The following is an 18237-nucleotide window of genomic DNA, read 5'->3' as shown; positions in this document are numbered from 1 at the left end:
CACACTAAAAAATACAAAAAATATTTTTTTATTAAAATTTTTTTTAATCAAAATAACGACGCCCAAATAAGTACAATATTTCCCAACAAATTACCAGTTTATCACTCTTGTCATTTTTTTGTCTGTTTGCCGTGGTTTTTGGTTGGTTTTTGAAATTGTAAAATAACAACACTACCCTCACTTTGATTCTCACTTCTAAACTCCAAAATCGAAGCCAGTCCCGAATCAGCGCATGGTTTCCGTGTCCATCACCTAGCGGCTTCTTACGCAAACACCTTATTCGACTTTGGCATCACATCCAGTCATTCAGGTAATACATCTGAAACTAACTCCTCATAAATTCTTGAAAATTTTGGATTGTATTTGTGCAGTTACTTCTACCTGCGTTAGTTTTATCCACGAGTAAGTTTAATGTTCTTCTCACCAATGTTCTGAAAACCAGCAAAGAAAACGGTCCAATCCAGCGTGCAAAACCGTAAAATTAAAAACCGCTCAAGAACCGCTGAACCGGCCGTTACCGGCAAGTCGGACCGGACCGGAACCCGGCCGGTTCACAGAAAACGACCTCGTTTCCTTCCTTGAAAGGGAAAAAGTTGCGCGTTATACCCCATTCCCCCCTTCTCCAACTCCTTCCTTCATCAAACCCTAGCCTCCACCAAAGAAAGCAAACCCTAGCAATTTCACTTTAATGCAATGTTCTGAAAGTCGGATCGGACCGGCCGGTCGAACCGGTTCAACCGGAAACCGGCAAAGAAAACGGTCCGATCTAACGTGCAAAACCGTAAAATTAAAAACCGCTCAAAAACCGCTGAACCGGCCGTTACCGGCAAGTCGGACCGGACCGGAACCCGGCCGGTTCACAGAAAACGACCTCGTTTCCTTCCTTGAAAGGGAAAAAGTTGCGCGTTATACCCCATTCCCCCCTTCTCCAACTCCTTCCTTCATCAAACCCTAGCCTCCACCAAAGAAAGCAAACCCTAGCCTCCACCAATAGTTGTCGCCGTCTGTCGGAGTGAGAGACTGCTGCCGCCGTCCATCGCACTCAAGAACTTCCGTCTTCGTGCTCTCGGGCCTCTCGCCGGATCCTCCACGTCGGGTGCTCGCATCTCGCCGTTCTCCTCTCTCCGCCAGTGAGTGCTCGAGCTGTGCGTGTTGGTTGCTGCTCGTCGTCCGTGGTTGTCTCTGCTCGATTCTGCCTCCCAGCCTCACTCGAGTCTCGTCTCAGTCACTGGCATCTCGTGGTTCGTCTGTCTCGTCGCCGGCGGTAGAAGCAACTCGTGGGGTGGTCGTCGACTCGCCGTCGATCGTTGGTGAGTCCCTGCACCATCGCTTCCCTGTTCTCTCTTTTCAGATTTCCCTTCTCCCTGTATTCTAGGCAAAATTGTGTTGTGTTGAATGGCTGAATGCTGTAGGCAAATATGGTCTTGTGTTGTGGTTAAGAACATGCTGTTAATTTTCATTGTGTTTGGGTCCTGCTTTAGGTTAAGAACATGGTTAATGCTATTGTTGAATGATTAACTCTACTGCTACTGCTGGGCTGTACTCTATTTGATTGTTTTTTTATGCTGTATTGAAAAAAATTATGCTTAAACTTTGATAATTCTTTGTTAATTTATGTTAAAATGATACTAAAGCATGAGTTTATATGAATGATTAAGTCTTCTCTGTTGTATTGAACTGAATTTATTTATTAAATTTTTTAGTTAAATTTAGCTAAGTTGTATCTTGTTTTGAACTGATTAAAATGAATGATGGAATTTTTATTATTGAATTTTTATTGTTACATCTTGTTTCCATTGAAAAAAAGAAACTAAAAGGAGAAGAAAGAAACTATAGAATATTAAGTTAATTCCCACAAATTATAAACTGTTAATATCTATTTTTGTACAATTGTTCTCTCTGTTTTAGATGTTGAGTATTGCTAATTTCTGAAATGTTAGTGCTCAATCCCTGCACATTTGGTCTATGTTCACTTATCTTTTCAATCATTTGGTTGCCAAAGAATCAAGGAGTTTTAATTTTTATTTATTTTTTTAATGAGTTTCAAGTCAATAAAATTATTGAATGTGACCTCTATGATGTATTGCACATAAGATGCTTTTCCATTCAAATTTAACCTTACATAAAGGACATATATATTTGGTAACAATTGTAATTAGAAGCTTTCAACTGGTACTTTCTCATGTTTTTAGAGTTTTGTATATTTCTAATAAACTTACCTGTATAAAGCACCTTATAATTTATTTATTATTCTATTCTAAAACGATTTATCCGGTTGAACCACCGGTTGGACCGGTTAGACCAGTAAACCAGTGAACCAATGACTAGAACGGTTTGATGACCGGTCTGGTTTTCTGAACCTTGCTTCTCACAGTTACTTTTGCTTTGATTTCATTGACATGCATACACCTCAAGCTTTAATATGTTTTGAGCCATAGTATTAAAATGTTTTGAAATTTCTACTTGAAACTTTATTAGGGAGCAGCTCAAAGTTAGGAGTGGAGTAGCTCAAACTTTTATCTTTCATTTGTATGGGGTTTTACTTTTACCTTCTTTTGTTGATGCCTGCTGATGAGGAAATATCTGAAAATCAAGTATTAAATTGAGGTAGGGAATCAATGGCGTGGAGAGGAAATCTTTCAAAGAACATAAGGGAGCTTCGGTTTTTGATGTGCCAGTCATCACCTGCAAGCTCATCTGCAAGGTTATATTATTTACATTTTCTTATCTCTTGATTTGATTATGTAAATCTTATAGATAGTTAAGTAGTAATGAGTGTTCTTTATTTTGTTATCTTCAGGACATTTGTGGAAAAGAATTATAAGGAACTGAAGACATTGAACCCAAAATTGCCAATACTGATTCGCGAATGCAGTGGAGCTGAACCCCAGTTATGGGCAAGATTTGGTATCATCATTCTAATGTCTCATTCTTTTTCTTCTTATTATTATTTGAATTTAATTTTGATAGTGTAGAGTAGTTTGGTATCATCATTCTAATGTCTCATTCTTTTTCTTATTATTATTTGAATTTAATTTTGATAGTGTAGAGTAGTTTTACACATGCATCCAATCACATAACCACGTCAGTAATAATAACTACTTTTTATATTGACTGCAAGAATGGTCTTCTAAAAGAACAGATATGTGAACGACTCACTGTTAGTGCATCAAAATTAAACTCTCTCTATATTTGAATTTATCACCCTTTGATATGCTTTTCTGTTCTATATCATCATCAATGAGCCCTTCTATCCCCGTTTGTTCATTGGCACAATATACATAACTAAATATTAATATACAATACTTTTCGCTTTTATCCTGAGTCAAGAATTCTCAACTTTCTTGCTTACACACTTAATGTATAGTGAGGCTAAAAGTTTTAGTTGTACTGGTCTTGCACAAAGATCAATCCACACCAACTAGTCCAATTACAATCACAATTAGCAATAATATTCACCGTCAATGAATTGTTCCTTTAATGATCATCTTTTACTAACATTGTACTCATGGGCATAATAGGACTAGATCACAGAAAATATGCTCGAATTTAGACTGAAATTGCAAGAATAGTAAAATGTGCATGCCTCTTCTGGAGGCCAAATCTCTTCTATAGTTGAGTATTCAAGAAACTTAATACTCTCCTAAGTCTGGTTCATTTCTAACTTCTGAGATATTCCCCTCAATACCCCTCCCCTTACCACTTCTAAAATATTCACCCTCCTCTGTCTAGTTGGTAGAGTTAGTTTCTATTTTCTAAATCTATCCCCATAGAACCTTGCCCACAATTCACTCTTCATCCTGCACACTTGACAATTAAAATTGAATCCCAATAGTCTATGGCTAGGTATCTATAACTTCACCTGAATACCTGATACACAAATGGAAGATTTTAATAACTTGGTACATAGATAGTATCAGAATAGGTAATTGCAGAAATAAGGAAGAAGTCTCACCATCCTCATACCTTCACTTTAATGAAGTGCCTCTTTTTAGTTGGAAATGCTCATGTGGTCACTTCTCCTTGCACCGCTATATTCCGTATCATGTGGCATGCTTGGTTAATATTTAACTAGCTCTTTGATTTACTCTTCCATTTTGGTGAGTTACCTCATTCCTACCGACCTGTTTCCCTTGCAACTCAATTTCGATGGTTGATGCTGTCATTTGTGACATAAATATATACCACATTTGAGAGAATAATTTTGTGGGGTTGGGTTTTATGCCTTTTGAAACCCCTGGGATGTTCAATTTGTGGGTAAACAAACTGTTGTTACAAAACATAGTTTACATCTTCCTAATGACAAAAACTACCCCTTATTGTTCAATTTTAGATTATTTATTGAAAGAAAACATCATATTATATTCTTTTCTTAAATATCGGTTGACATCCTTCATCATGTAATGTGAACAAAATAGGTTTTTATAACAAATTTGATCCAAGTCAAGAACCTAATGTAAGGAGCGATTTTTGCTCTTGCTAAGGCCCTGCTTATGTTCATTTTTTTTTAATTAATAATTTGATATTGATATAATTGCTATGTAAAATGACTTGGTTAACTACCCACATTCCACCAAATGTACACCAGATATTAGAATTTATGAAGAGACCTGCAATTCCATGCAAAGGCATCACCATACCTTTGGGGAAAAATTGCTGACATGGAAATAGAGATAACAAATTCCCAGTTTCCTACCCTTTTTTTTCCTGGATTTTGAGGGCATTAAAGAGTGCTTAAAGAATCCACTGACATAGAGAATGTGTATAAGAAATAAATCCCCATATTTCAGCGTATCTATTGTTCATCTATGTCTATCGAACATCTTGATTATTTCTTGCATTATTTTGAAATGAGCACCTCTTTATGGCGAGCTCTCACTTTGTTCAATTTGTTAATGCTAGACTTTGGTGTTGAGAAAGGCATCAAATTGGAAGGCTTGTCTGAGGCACAGATCTCCAAGGCACTTGAAGATCTGGTGAAAGCCGGAGAGATTTTGAAAGCTTGATATTGCTGCTTCTGAACTGTTTGGAATGGAATAATGCTCTCATGCTATACTTCTAATTACATTTGCTTATGGTTTATAATAAACCAGAGTTTTACCATTATTTCTAATTGTAATTTATCCGGTTTCATTCGGTCTCTATGTGCATCTTCTAGTCACTTCAAGTATGCCGAGGGATTCATTCAGAACTCAGATTTATTCTATTCACTTTGACTTTGGTTCTTATCAATAGTCTTTCTTGGTGAAAGATTGCATTGCCAGAGATGTTTTGTATTTACTGTAACAAGTGCAGAAACCGATTTTTGTATTGTTTTCCCCTTTGAGTTTTTTTCTGCCATAAAGTTTTCAAAATTGATCGTTGTACACCATTAGCCATCACTCCCATCAGCCCCCAGCTACTATTCATTAAATATACATTTTGAGTTGAAAAAAATACTTACATTTAGTAAATGTTTTTAAGACTTTTTTTTAAAAGAAATTTATTTAGTTTAGATACATATATTTGTATTAAAAGCAAATATGAAATTATGAGAAGTAATTAAGCATTATATGCTCGTTGGATAAATATATATAAAAAAGAAGAAAATAAAAAAGATGACAACAACAATAATAATGATGATGATGAAGGAGAATGAGAAGAAAAAAATCAAACAAAAAAGAAGAAGACAGCAACGATAATAAAAGAGAAGAAAGAAGTGGAGAAGAAAGAAGAAGAAGGAACAACAACAACCATAATATATATGTACATACAATTGAAGAAGCGTGTTGTAATTTAATTGAGTACACAGTTTAAAAAAACTTAAATGCCTACTTTTATTGATAATTATATTTGTATTTGATCTCATGAATTAAATTCTCTTATATTTTTTTAGGCTAAGAAATATTTGCTATTTTATTTTAATTAAAGAAAAAATTATTTACACACAAAAAAGTTATGAAACAAATTAATTTTATTCAATACAATATTTTCTATTTAATGCATTATTATAATGTAAGATAATCATGCATGTAATTTTGGATTTTTTTTAAATAAATAAAATAAATATTATAATTATTGATATATGTAGTTTTGAGAGTATTAATAGTTTTTCATATTTAATCTTATCTCGTTTAAGGTGTAAACGAGATAAATATGATTGTATCTTGTTTACATGATACGGTACGTACACGTTTTTGCGTATCATGTCTATAAACGCGATGTCATACATGTCTTATCTCATGTTTATAAACGCGATGTCATACATGCCTTATCTCGTTTACAGTGTAAACGAGTTATGGCCGGTGTAAATCAGATAAGACTGAGTCTAGGTCGTTGACATAGTAAATGAGATATAATAGGACAAACATCTAGCTTCTATAAAAGGACTAGCAAACTATTGATATTCTTCACAAAATTATCAAATCTTCTTTCTCTTCCGTTTTCCTTCCTAGAGCTTTGGAAAAAATGTCTAATAGTAGTGGTTTTTTTGTTATGATGGTTTATCCCAATTGTTAGATGAGAAACAGTGACAGCAGGGTGATATTTGAGTGCGAGAGTCCGACGCTTTTTCGAAGTAGAAGAGTGGATTCGTTGTCAAAACTAAAGAGTATGATATTGTCGCACGTTGGTGGTATGGAGCCAAAAGAGGTTGGTCGAGTTGGGTATAGGATGCTAGCGTCGATGGGGAATGAGGTGTTTCGATTTCGTCTGTTTTGGCTCGATGGCGACGAGTATGTGCGCCTTATGTTTGATGTGCATGGGAGAATTATGGTTGAACAAGTGATGGAGCTTTCAGCGGAGGTTCGTGACATTGGTGGGGGCGGTAGTGGTACCTCAGACTTCGTATCGGATGACCCTCCTCTCGCACCACGTCCGTTGCACTGTGCAAGTCCGGTGCAGGACATGGAAGTTGAGGGTGAGGATCGGACGATGACTACGTTGCCGATAGTGACGGAAGTGGTTCATCTGAGGGTGATGATGAAGATGAGTTCATACCAGAGACTCCCGTTAGGGGATCACGTCGATACTTGTTGCCAACTCCCAAACCAATCCCGGAGTTATCATCTGTGCCCAGCTACTACCACACATTGGACTTGGATGCGATGTATGAGAAAACTCCGTACTCGAACACGGGGCCGAGGATTACAACATGGATGGTAGTGTGGAGTTTAGGGTTGGTCACAGATTCAGGAGTAGAGAGGTAGTGGTGCAAAGTGTGAAGAATTACAGCATTCGGCGAAGCACAAAGTATCGGGTAGTTGAGTCGGACCGGATGAAGTACCACGTACGATGCAGGCATTTCACGTACGGTTGTCCTTGGACCCTCCAGATCGCCCTCCGACAGAATCTCGGATATTGGCGAGTGTTTTAGGATTTTAGCTCGTCTTTAAAATCGCTGTTGTCATTCTGGTTAGATTTTAATTTGATGATACTTAAAAACTTTAGGGAGGTGCATAAATTTGGCGGACCACATACATGTCTAGCCCCCACTATATCGCAGGATTATCGGCAGTTGGACAGTCACCTCATATGCAGACTCATCTTGCCGCTCATACAGTCAAGTCCATCAGTTTTCATCCTTGTTCTACAAAGTACACTGAGACAAAGCTATCACTTCAAGCCGCCATACAGAAAAGTATGGATGGCAAAACAAAGATAATTGCACAGATCTATGGTGATTGGGAGGAGTTATACAATAGGATGTCACGGTTGCTCCAAACATTGCAGAGTTGTTGTCTAGGCACGTTATGTGACTTGAGTGCTGTGCCATACTATGATGGACACGTGATGGTTCCGGACTGCAGTTAGTTTGACAAGGTTTTCTGGTCGTACCCTCCATGCATTGAAGCGTTCAAGCATTGCAATCCCTTTGTCTTAGTAGACGACACGCATTTGTACGACAAGTATGGGGTGATGTTGCTAATTGTAGTTGTCCAAGACGGTAACAATAATATCCTACCTGTGGCTTTCGCCATTGTTGAGTCTGAGAGTATGGAGTCATGGTCGTTATTTCTATCCAATTTGAGGCGCCATGTCATACCGCAGGAAGGGCTTCTCATTATAGCTGACAGATTCCAAGCAATCAAGGCTGCGCTTAGAGTGGATGATAGCCTATGGAAGCCTCCTAGGGCATTTCATGCATCTTGTGTTAGGCATATGACTGCGAACTTTTTGTCTCAGTTCAAGTCAGCTGAGGGCAAGCGATACCTCATTAATGATGCCTATAGTCCTAGTAGTGCTGGCTACAAGTGGTACATGGATGCTCTGAGGACCTTATCGCGTGATATGGCTGACTGAGTCGGGAGATTTAAGAAGGAAATATGGCTGCAACATTGTGATGGTGGACGTCGGTTTGGTCACATGACAACGAGACTTTCCAAGTGCATCAATGCAGTGCTGAAGGGAACAATGTATCTACCCATTTCAGCTATAGTGAGATGCACCTACGAGAGGTTGCAGCAGTTGTTCGTCCGTAAGAAGCGGTGTGCAGCCAGCGATGTCCGTCGTATCACAATGTGCTGCATGGCACAAGGAATGGTACGTCCATACAAGTACAGCGGACCCCCACGAAAGACCGCTGCACCTCCCAAAGTCCGCCAACAATGGCAACCACCTAATGTGCACCTGATTGTTGAACTTGTCGATCATCAGATATCTACCGATTAGCAGCATGATATAGCACTTGGTGTACTGTCGGAGGGTGGCCGGATCGGTGATAGCTGGCATCTACCGGACCCGGTCCCTAAACTAGGTCATTTTGATGCTGAACGACTCCTTCCTCTGCGCACCCTACTGCGCTGGAAGGGGCGGTCTGACTCCTAGGAGCTCCTCCACATACTCCCATGTCAGCCGCTGGTGTCAAGTCTGGAAGTCACGCAGGCACCTATCCACTGGCTCTCCGTCTGTGCGTAACCCAAGGTGGTACGCAACATCCTGCAGGGTGATGGTGCACTCATCCCATGGCAGGTGGAAAGTGTGGGTCTCTGGACGCCACCGCTCCACAAATACAGTGATCAGGATGTTGTCAAAGACAAAGTCGCAGAGTTGCACTGTATCACCAACCCGACTTCCCTCAGGTAAGGGACGATGCCATCCGGGGGTGCAAGTGTATGACTAACTTGCCTAGGCAATAAAAGGCGATGCCTTTGTTTAAAAGTAAAAAAGTTACAAATACAATACTTTAAACTAATTTCTCTAGCATGTTTAGATTTATTCTAAAAAATATAATATGCAACTCAGATAACCATCAGATAAACATCAGAAAAAATAGTATTTATAATTCCTATTTGCTAACTAACATACTTATCAAATTTTCACTATGAATAAACTTGATTTCTGCAAAATAAGTTGTCAACAAGTCTTCCCTATGAATAAAAAGTTCATTATGAATTAACTTAATTACTTATAAATATCTTAATCCATATTTGTCAACTAACATACTCTGTGTTACCTAAATATCATTTAATCTATCCCGTCTATTCACTAATTAAAAGACAATCAATTATTAATTTGAACCATAAAAAATAGCACCAACCTCAAAGTCAATGACTCCCGTAATGTGTCAGTATGCGTTCAACCAATTTATATCAAAGTTGCGTGCCATAATGTACCAGAAACTCAAAAATATCAATAAACTAACCTAAGGATGGAGAGAAATGTGAGAAATGTGGATCAAGAGTGGGTCAGACGATCTGTTAATGAGTTGCATTTATAGGCACCAACTTTCCTTATCTCGTATGTAAATGAGATAAGTACGACCGTATCTCGTTTACACTGTAAACGAAATAAGGTATGTATCACATCGCGTTCATAAATGTAATATATAGAGACGTGTGCGTACCTTATTGTAAACGAGATAAGGTTAAATATAAAAAATCGTTAATACTCTCAAAATTATATATATCAGTAATTATAATATTTATTTTATTTATTTTTAAAAAATTCTATACTCGTAAAACAAAAACACATTTAGTACACTTCTCAATTCTCATACTTACGGACTCAAACTCTCTCTTCTCTCTTCTCTCTCACTGTTACTAGAGTCTCGTCTCCTTCACACTCGCCGGCGTCTCGTCGTTCGTTTCGTTTTGTCGCCGGCATTTCAACGTCTCGTGGCCTTTCCTGGGCTACTCGTCGCCGGCGACAGAGGCGTCGCTCGTCGTCTTCTGGTTTTGGGTCCTCGCCGTCGCCGAGTCACCGTGGACCGTCGTGGGGTCGTCGCGTGCTTCGTCCCTCGTCGTCTTCTGGTTTCGAGTCCTCCCCGTCGCCGAGTCTCCGTGGACCATTAGTGAGTCCCTGCATCATCGCTTCCCTGTTCTGTCTTTTCCAGATTTCCCTTGTCCCTCTATTTTGAGATGATGTTGAATTGCTAATCAATTAGTTTGCCTTGTTGCTGATCTAAATGTTGCTGTAAATGATGAATGAAGTAGGATTTGCTGAATTTGTTGCTGTAAGCTGAATTTGTTGCTGAAAATATCACTCAGATAATTTTTTTTGTTGATGAAAAATCATCAATGAGTTGAATTTGTTGCTAATTATCGTCGCTGTACCTTGAATTTGTTGCTGTCTTACTGAAATAATCACCTAGCTAAATTTTTTGTTCATGAAAATTATCATCGTTGAATTTGTTGTTAAAAATTATCAATGAGTTGAATTTGTTGCTGTAAGAATAGATTTGATTCTTAGTATTGATTGATTTGATTCTTATATAGGCAGTATTGGTCAAGCTCCAAATTTGTCATATGAAGATATAGATGCCGACTTTAGATCACTCTTGGACTAGATTTACTTCTCGAGTTATGTTTTGCTGTATGTTTCTGTTCTGTTTCATCTTTTAATGTGCTTGCATTAGTTAATCTTTTTGCCAACTAGTATTCTAAGATTAGCTTTTAACAAATTAAGGTAGATAGCGCTAAAGAGACCTTTTTTAAATGAGTGCTCTTAGAATACTTGTTGGTAATCATTGTAATAATTTTCTTAAAATTGTTCATTTTATAATAATTGATTCAAAGAAGTTGTACCAACTTGATCTTGATAGAATACTTTGTCCACGTTTTAATTTATACTCGAAGTTTGCACACTTTTTACCCTCTCGTTTCAATTTTTTCTCTCGATCCTGTGATTTTTTTCGCCTCTTGTCATTTATCTATTCAATTCTGGAGATCAATTCCCTCTCTTTTCTTGGATCAATTCCTCTTGTCATTAATTGAGGATTTTTGCATTAGATTGAGAAAGATCAACTTGTGCAGATTTCTTGTTTTGATTTATTTTTCTTTTAAAAATTTGTATTCTTTGCTGTGCTTTTGATGTAGAGTTTTTCATTTCCCCTTCTGATGTTTTGTGTTGTGTGCATTTGTCGAAGCCTTCATTGTCCAGATTGAGCTGTTCTTGACTTCCACGTGAAAAATACGATTTATATGACTTTTCTTTGCTGAGACTAACCTTGCTTTGTTGTGAATACTAACTAGACTATGAAAACGGATTAGTGAAGGAAGGGTTGTTACCTTTATATATTTATGACCCACCTGAGGATTCCAATCAGCAGATTGCATCTTGAATTTTCCAGTGCATACCATAGATTATAATTTTGCTTGATACTATATATGCCATCATAGTTAGAATCTTCCCATGTTGCTGTACTTATTGAAAGCCTGCAGATTCTTTTCCCATATATTTGTGTATGCAAAAGCTGCAATAGATTATATTCAACTCAGCATTTTGATACTTCATTGGAAACTGTTTAGGCTTTGTCACAAATGTGATATGTTGAATTTTTTGTTGCATATCCTAGTGAGCAACATCATGAATATGGTTGTTTACTTAATGTGAATCTATTGCAGATCTTCTGGGCATTTTCAATATACTTGGAGGCTGTTGCAATACTGCCCCAGTTGGTTTTGTTGCAACCAAGTGGAAATGTGGACAATTTGACAGGGTAATATATATTCTTTCTTGGGTATGTGTGCTTCTGTTTATGTTAGTTTCCTCTCTAAGATTTGCCTTATGATTTGGTTGCTTATACCATGAACATCCACCTTTATGTTTGTCGTCACCGAACAGTCACATCAAAAGGGTTTAATTTCCATCTCATTGCTAGGAAATTAAGTCCCTGGAGAGTGATGTGTTATACATTATTTTACCTCTACTGGATCTCTATTTGGGACAAAAATTTTCAATGCTACCTTATCATATATCCTCTTTCTTCTCCTGAAGAACACCATCCAGCTTCAGTATTTCCTATTTTGCCTACAGTTTTGATGCTTGCATAACTATTTGAATCAATTTAATTTGAGCAATTAGCTCTAGAAGTTTAGGTATTGTTATAGCCTTATTTTGAGGAACTAATTTGAATTTTAGCGAGTAGCTTCAGATATTATGCACACTAGAAGAATAATCATGAATGAATCCAAAATGTGTTTTGCCATACTTGTCCCGTTTCTTTTTTTTTTATTGTGCCAATTGAATGATAAAATGTTCAATTTTATGGATGCATGTTCAAGTTTTTGTTGTTTAGTAGATATAGATACCATAGTTACAACAAGAGTTGTTTTTCACTTTTTATTGATTTTTGCTTTACGGCTCATACAGCGAACCATTCTTACCCTAATAATTGTTTTGAAGTGGAGTTAAATCTCAATTTGGTCCCTGAAATTTAGTCCGATGCTCAAAATGACCCCCACAATTTTATTGGCCCCAATTAGAACCCCCAAATTTGCAATTGTGGCTCCAACTTGCCCCTGCAATCATCTCCGTCACCAGAATGCTGATTTGATGCAATTGCATGACACGGTGGATACTACTTAAACGACGGCGCATTGGTTTCGCGTCCAAACCATTTGGAAACCACGTCATTTCAATTTTTTGTGGGTTAAAACTCTCTTTCCATTACGACGATCATAAGTTGCGAAACATCAATGAAACCTTTACACTACGTGGTTTCCAAAGGGTTTGGCGCGAAAACCAATGCGCCGTCGTTTAAGTAGTGTCCACCATGTCATGCAATTGCGCTAAATCAGCATTTCGGTGACGGAGATGATCGCAGGGGCAAGTTGGAGTCACAATTGTAAATTTTTGGGTTCTAATTGAGGCCAACGAAATTGTAAGGGTCATTCTAAGTATCAGGCCAAATTTCAGGGGTCAAATTGAGATTTAACTCTTTAAAGTGCATTTAAAGTTTCTTTCCTTTCGGGCTCAGCCCGTCTCTATGGCAAAAATATTAACATCTCAGTCTGGAAAAAAAACCACCTATGCATTGAAGAAAAGAAGGAAAGCTCTTGCAGACTATGCGAACTGCGAAGCTCAGACAGACAAAGTCATCATCGCAGGCTCGGTCGCCATTCATCGCAACGGATCGGCGAGGCTGCTCTAACGTCATCTGAAACAGATGCAGATTTTCAAAAGGGCACAAGAAGAACCAAATCACGACTGCAGAGCAAGTAGAAGCACAGAACACCCTGGGAGGAATTGAATTGAATCGAATCAAGGGAAATGAGGATAGTTGGGTTGTCCGGCGGAATCGCGTCTGGGAAGAGCACCGTTTCCAATCTCTTCAAGTCCCATGGGATTCCTGTTGTTGACGCTGACGTCATCGCTCGTGTTCGTTATTTATTCTAAATCTTTTTCTTGTGATGTGAGTGTTCTTGTTTGAGTTTTGCTTTTGAACTGAATAAGATTCTCAAGCTCAGTTAATGTTTGGAATTCGCAGGATGCTTTGAAGAAAGGTAGCGGTGGATGGAAAAAAGTTGTTGCAGCTTTTGGGGAGGAAATCCTTCTTGAAAATGGAGAAGTCAATAGACCCATGCTTGGCCAGATTGTTTTTTCCGATCCTGATAAGCGCCAATTTCTCGATCGGTTATCAAATCTTACTCTTTTTCTCTTAATTTACATGGAATTTTTTAACAATTTTGCATATGTGGATTGCTCAAAGCTACTTCTTTTAGTATTTATTTTACGTGCCCTGATCCTAGATTTTTGGTTAATTCTCTTTCTAAGGTTAGAGTAGGCTAAAGTTGAAGACTTTATAATTCGTAACCGACAGCTAGTATTTTCAATTCAATCATTCCTAAAATGCATCATTTTTAGGATTAGTTTGTTGAATTTTATTTGAATTTCAGTTGTGATCATGTTTTAGATTATTGGCTCCCCATATATCCTCTGGAATCTTTTGGGAAGTTGTGAAGCTGTGGCTGAAGGGATACAAGGTTATTGTTCTTGATGTCCCCTTGTTGTTTGAGGCCAAGATCGACAAGTTCACAAAGCCAATTATAGTTGTGTGGATTGATCCTGAAACACAGAAAAAGAGACTCATGGGGAGAGACAAATCAAATGAGGAGGATGCTGGAAACAGGATCAATGCTCAAATGCCACTTGATGTGAAGAGGAATAAAGCGGATATAGTGATAGATAACACTGGATCACTTGATGACTTGAAGGAACAGTTTCAGAAGGTTCTAATTGAAGTGTCAAAACCCTTGACAGGGACTCAGTTTTGGCATTCCAGGAATGGAGCCTTGGTCATACTTGCTTCACTCACTTCGGGTCTTGTTTTGTGTATAAAAGCACTTTCATAGTCACTTATGTTCTTTAGGGTAGCGTTTGTTTTCGAAGACAGGACATAGAAACATGGACAGTACATATTTAGAATGTGTTTGGAAGCAGAGACATGGATACGGAACACATTGTCTCCGGGACAGTTTTTTATATTTTTGTGTCCACTCTTCTACGAAGGACAACGATGGACACGGAATTTGGAAGAGTGGACACGAACTTTTTTATAAATTTTGTTTTCCTTTTTGTCCATAGATATTTTTTATTATTCCACTATTATCTCTTCTTATTTTTCCTATAATTAGTCTTAAAATTTTTGAAAGATAAATATTATTAAAGGTAAAATTGATCTTTTAAAATGCTAAAAAATAATTTATAAATTGTAATTGATTTTATATAATTTAAAAAAAATCAGTTTTTAGATAAAATTCTCTATTAAATTAGTTTGTACTTGATGTAGAAAATTTGGAATCATATGGTTATTTTAGTCATTTCATATAATATTTTAGTCTTATCCATGTGTATCCAAACATAATATTGGACATTACATTAGTGTCTTGTACATCGTATCCAAACACAATACACAAACAATAATTTTTAGTGTCTCCGTCTTATTGTCTCTGTCTCAGTGTCATGTTCTGTCCTGTCTTTGAAAACAAACGCAGCCTAGAAGATTAAATTTAAATTTGTAATTTAGCATTTTAAAAGATGAATTTAGCTGTCAAGTACTGCTATCTTTTTTGTGGCAGTTTGACTAATTTATAATTATGATGAGGTTGACCACTGTTTTAACATTGATAATAATGAGAAGGTGCAACAGGGAATTGACCAAAAAATTATAAAGAATTATAGTCTTTGATCCTAGTCTACTCTAACCTTAGACAGAGAATTGACTAAAAATCTAGGATCAGGGCACCTAAAATAAATACTAAAAGAAGTAGGTTTGAGCAATTCACATATACAAAATTGTTAAGAAATTTCATGCAAATTAAGAGAAAGAGTAAGATTTGATAATTGAGAAATTGGCGTTTATTGAGTGGAAAAAATAATCTGGCCAAGCATGAGTTTCTTGACTTTTCTATTTTCATGGAGCATTTTCTCCTAGAAACTGCAACCAATTTTTTCCATTCACCACTACCTTTCTTCAAAGCAACATGCAAATTTCAAACATTTGTGAATTCCAAACATTCACTAAATTTAAGAATTTTATTCAGTTCAAAAACAAAACCCTAACAAAAACACAGGCATCACAAGATAAAAAAAAAATAGAATACATAACTCACACGAGCGATGACGTCAATGTCAACAATTGTAAACGGTGCTCTTCTAGGACCTGAAAACAAAAGACGACGACCTGAGGAGTTGCTTCTGTCGTCGGTGACGAGGAGGCTAAAGAAGACCACGAGACATTGAAACGCAGGCGAGTGTAAAGGAGACATGATACGAAACGTATCTAGATTAAGATGAAAAATTAAAGAAAGGGACTTCTCTACTTTAATTTGATTTTCTGATGCAATAATTAAGGTATGTTTATACCTAAATTTTTCAAAAAAAAATTCATTCATCAAAATTAAAGAAAAAAAAAGTGATTACTAAATTTTAGAGAGTTTTAATACTTTTTAAGTTTAAAATTCTAACACATAAATTCACTAAAATAAAAATGGGTCAAATCATAACTGGGCCTAAAATAAACAAAACAAACTAAAATAAAATAAATATAAAATAAATACTAAGAAAGTGATGTCTATTTAATTTTTGACTAACGAGAATCCTCAATACATCTTGTAAATAGTAAGACGTTTGACTTTCCATAATTGTTAATAATTGTCTTGTCTAATTCTTGATGCATCTCCTAAACAAATGGTTTAGCCATGTTTACAAAATCTTCTTTTATTCTCTTAGTTGTTGTTCTTGTAATTAAACCAATTGGTAGGGGGTGATCGCGGATCGGGTTGGTTCAGATTTTGGGTAAAATTAGAACCGAACCAATTCAATTGTAATTAGTTCGGTTTGGCTCGAATTTACGTTTTTTTTGTGTGTGTATGTACCGGAACCAAACCAAACCGATTAGGAACAGATTGGTTTGATTCGGAAAATTAGGTACCCAATAAACCAGAAATTCATAAAAAAAAATTAAAAAAATAAAATTTTTATCTTGAAAATTCTGTAAATACAATAAACATGTAAAATTAATAGAAATAATCTATATGTTAAATACCAAACACATTAAATCCAAACATATTTAAAGGCATATATATTTTAAATTTTTATTTTTTATTTAATTAACACATGGTCGGGTCCACGTATTGGTTTAGATTTCGCACCCTCAGAACCGTTACCTGAACCAATTACTAGAGAGAGTCATTCGTTTAGTTTTGATTAGACCTGATTATCTATTAGTTTTAAAACCAATTTAATTTGTTCAGTTCGGATTCAAACGGGTAATCGGATACCCAATATCTATGATCACCCCTACCAATTAGTATATGACAGTTTTTAGTTTGTCCCACAAAATTCGTATTAAGACAGAATCGAGTGAGGCTGAGAGAGACTCAAATGGGTAAGTGGCAGTGAGAGAGAAGAGAGTTTGAGTTTGAGAATTGAGAGCGCAAGAAAGTGAAATGTTCCTTGAGATTGTGAAAGAGAAGTGAGAAAATTCAGTTAAAATGAAGGACTCCTTTGATTTTTTTTCTAGGTTTTTAGAATTTTTTTTAGTATGAATGACTCATGGGGAGCATTAACAAATTGAAACAATTTTTTTTAGTGTGAATAAATAATTAAATGTGTTTTTGTTTTATTTTTTAAATTATTTAAAATTTAAAATTATATCATTAAAATTAGTTAAATTTTAAAATTTGATTAATTTAAATATGTAGTATTTTGTTATTTATCTATATTTTTATCGTATCAGTATATATGAATTTATTATCGTATCAAAACAAACACTTTATAAATTTTTTGTTTTTAAAATTCTTTCTCTACCAAGTCACACATTTCATGAAATTAATTAATTAATTAAGTATTTTTAAAAACTAATTTGACAAGAAGTAAGAAAATATTTCATTGAAGTCATATGCCTCCAAGTTCTATGTCACAAAATTGGTAATAAGTTAATATGCACTTAATAATTATATTGGAATATCAACTTATACGTTATAATTTCTCAAAATGGAGTGTGTTTAACGAAAACAAAAAGTTATTAATGAATTACTTATAATATATATTGTTAAGTCGTTTGGGATTTTAATTTTTTTTCTCGCAATTAATAATGATTAGAGCACGTGAAGTTTGTAAAAGTGAGCAACTGAGCATATCTAAATATGTTAATCAACAATTTTTTTTTAAAAAATATTTGATATTATCTTATACACGAGTACAGATTCTTGGAAAAGTAAAAATATGCTAGTGCTTAGATCTTAGATGGATTCTTGATTTTGAAATAAAATAATGATTGTTTGAATAAAAAACAAATAAAAAATTGAGTTTGAGAATTTGGGGGTAGAAATAGGAATTTTATCCTAATTTTATTTGTGGTTTAACCCGATTCGTATTTTAAAATAGTGAAAATTTAGATGTAGTTAATTTTACGTGAAGTTGATAGTTAAGAATCGTGAAATGATTTAACTAATTTGACTAAATTTTTATTTAACAGTTCTCAATTATCAATTTTACGTGAAGTTAACTGTACCTAAATTTCTACCTTTCAAA

The 18237-nt window shown here is 35.9% G+C and overlaps 2 protein-coding genes across 12 annotated transcripts; both read left to right on the top strand.

The window, feature by feature from the left end:
* Positions 193–5320, top strand: LOC107618573 (NADH dehydrogenase [ubiquinone] 1 alpha subcomplex subunit 2). Of its 4 annotated transcripts, XM_016320678.2 has the most exons (5): positions 977–1310; positions 2479–2529; positions 2612–2704; positions 2801–2907; positions 4903–5320. In XM_016320678.2, exons 3-5 carry the CDS (start codon positions 2619–2621, stop codon positions 5004–5006), a joined length of 297 nt encoding a protein of 98 aa, XP_016176164.1. In that variant the 5' UTR covers positions 977–1310; positions 2479–2529; positions 2612–2618; the 3' UTR covers positions 5007–5320. The 4 variants fall into 4 exon arrangements, with proteins under 4 accessions (XP_020965964.1, XP_016176163.1, XP_016176165.1 ...); XM_021110305.1 differs by lacking the exons at positions 977–1310; positions 2479–2529 and adding an exon at positions 193–310; XM_016320677.2 differs by lacking the exon at positions 2479–2529 and having other exon boundaries at positions 820–1310.
* LOC107618430 (dephospho-CoA kinase) lies at positions 9955–15365 on the top strand. Of its 8 annotated transcripts, none has more exons than XM_021112682.1 (5): positions 9955–10270; positions 11823–13578; positions 13688–13833; positions 14114–14569; positions 15200–15365. In XM_021112682.1, the coding sequence occupies exons 2-4, from the start codon at positions 13471–13473 to the stop codon at positions 14550–14552; spliced, it is 693 nt and encodes a 230-aa protein (XP_020968341.1). In that variant the 5' UTR covers positions 9955–10270; positions 11823–13470; the 3' UTR covers positions 14553–14569; positions 15200–15365. The 8 variants fall into 8 exon arrangements, with proteins under 8 accessions (XP_020968341.1, XP_016175974.1, XP_016175977.1 ...); XM_016320488.2 differs by lacking the exon at positions 15200–15365 and having other exon boundaries at positions 11823–11917; positions 13246–13578; positions 14114–14783; XM_016320491.2 differs by lacking the exon at positions 15200–15365 and having other exon boundaries at positions 11823–11917; positions 13241–13578; positions 14114–14783.

Source organism: Arachis ipaensis, chromosome B09, assembly GCF_000816755.2.
Source record: "Arachis ipaensis cultivar K30076 chromosome B09, Araip1.1, whole genome shotgun sequence".
Taxonomy (NCBI): domain Eukaryota; kingdom Viridiplantae; phylum Streptophyta; class Magnoliopsida; order Fabales; family Fabaceae; genus Arachis; species Arachis ipaensis.
Note: the sequence above shows the minus strand (reverse complement) of the source record. Positions and strands in the feature narration are given on the sequence as shown.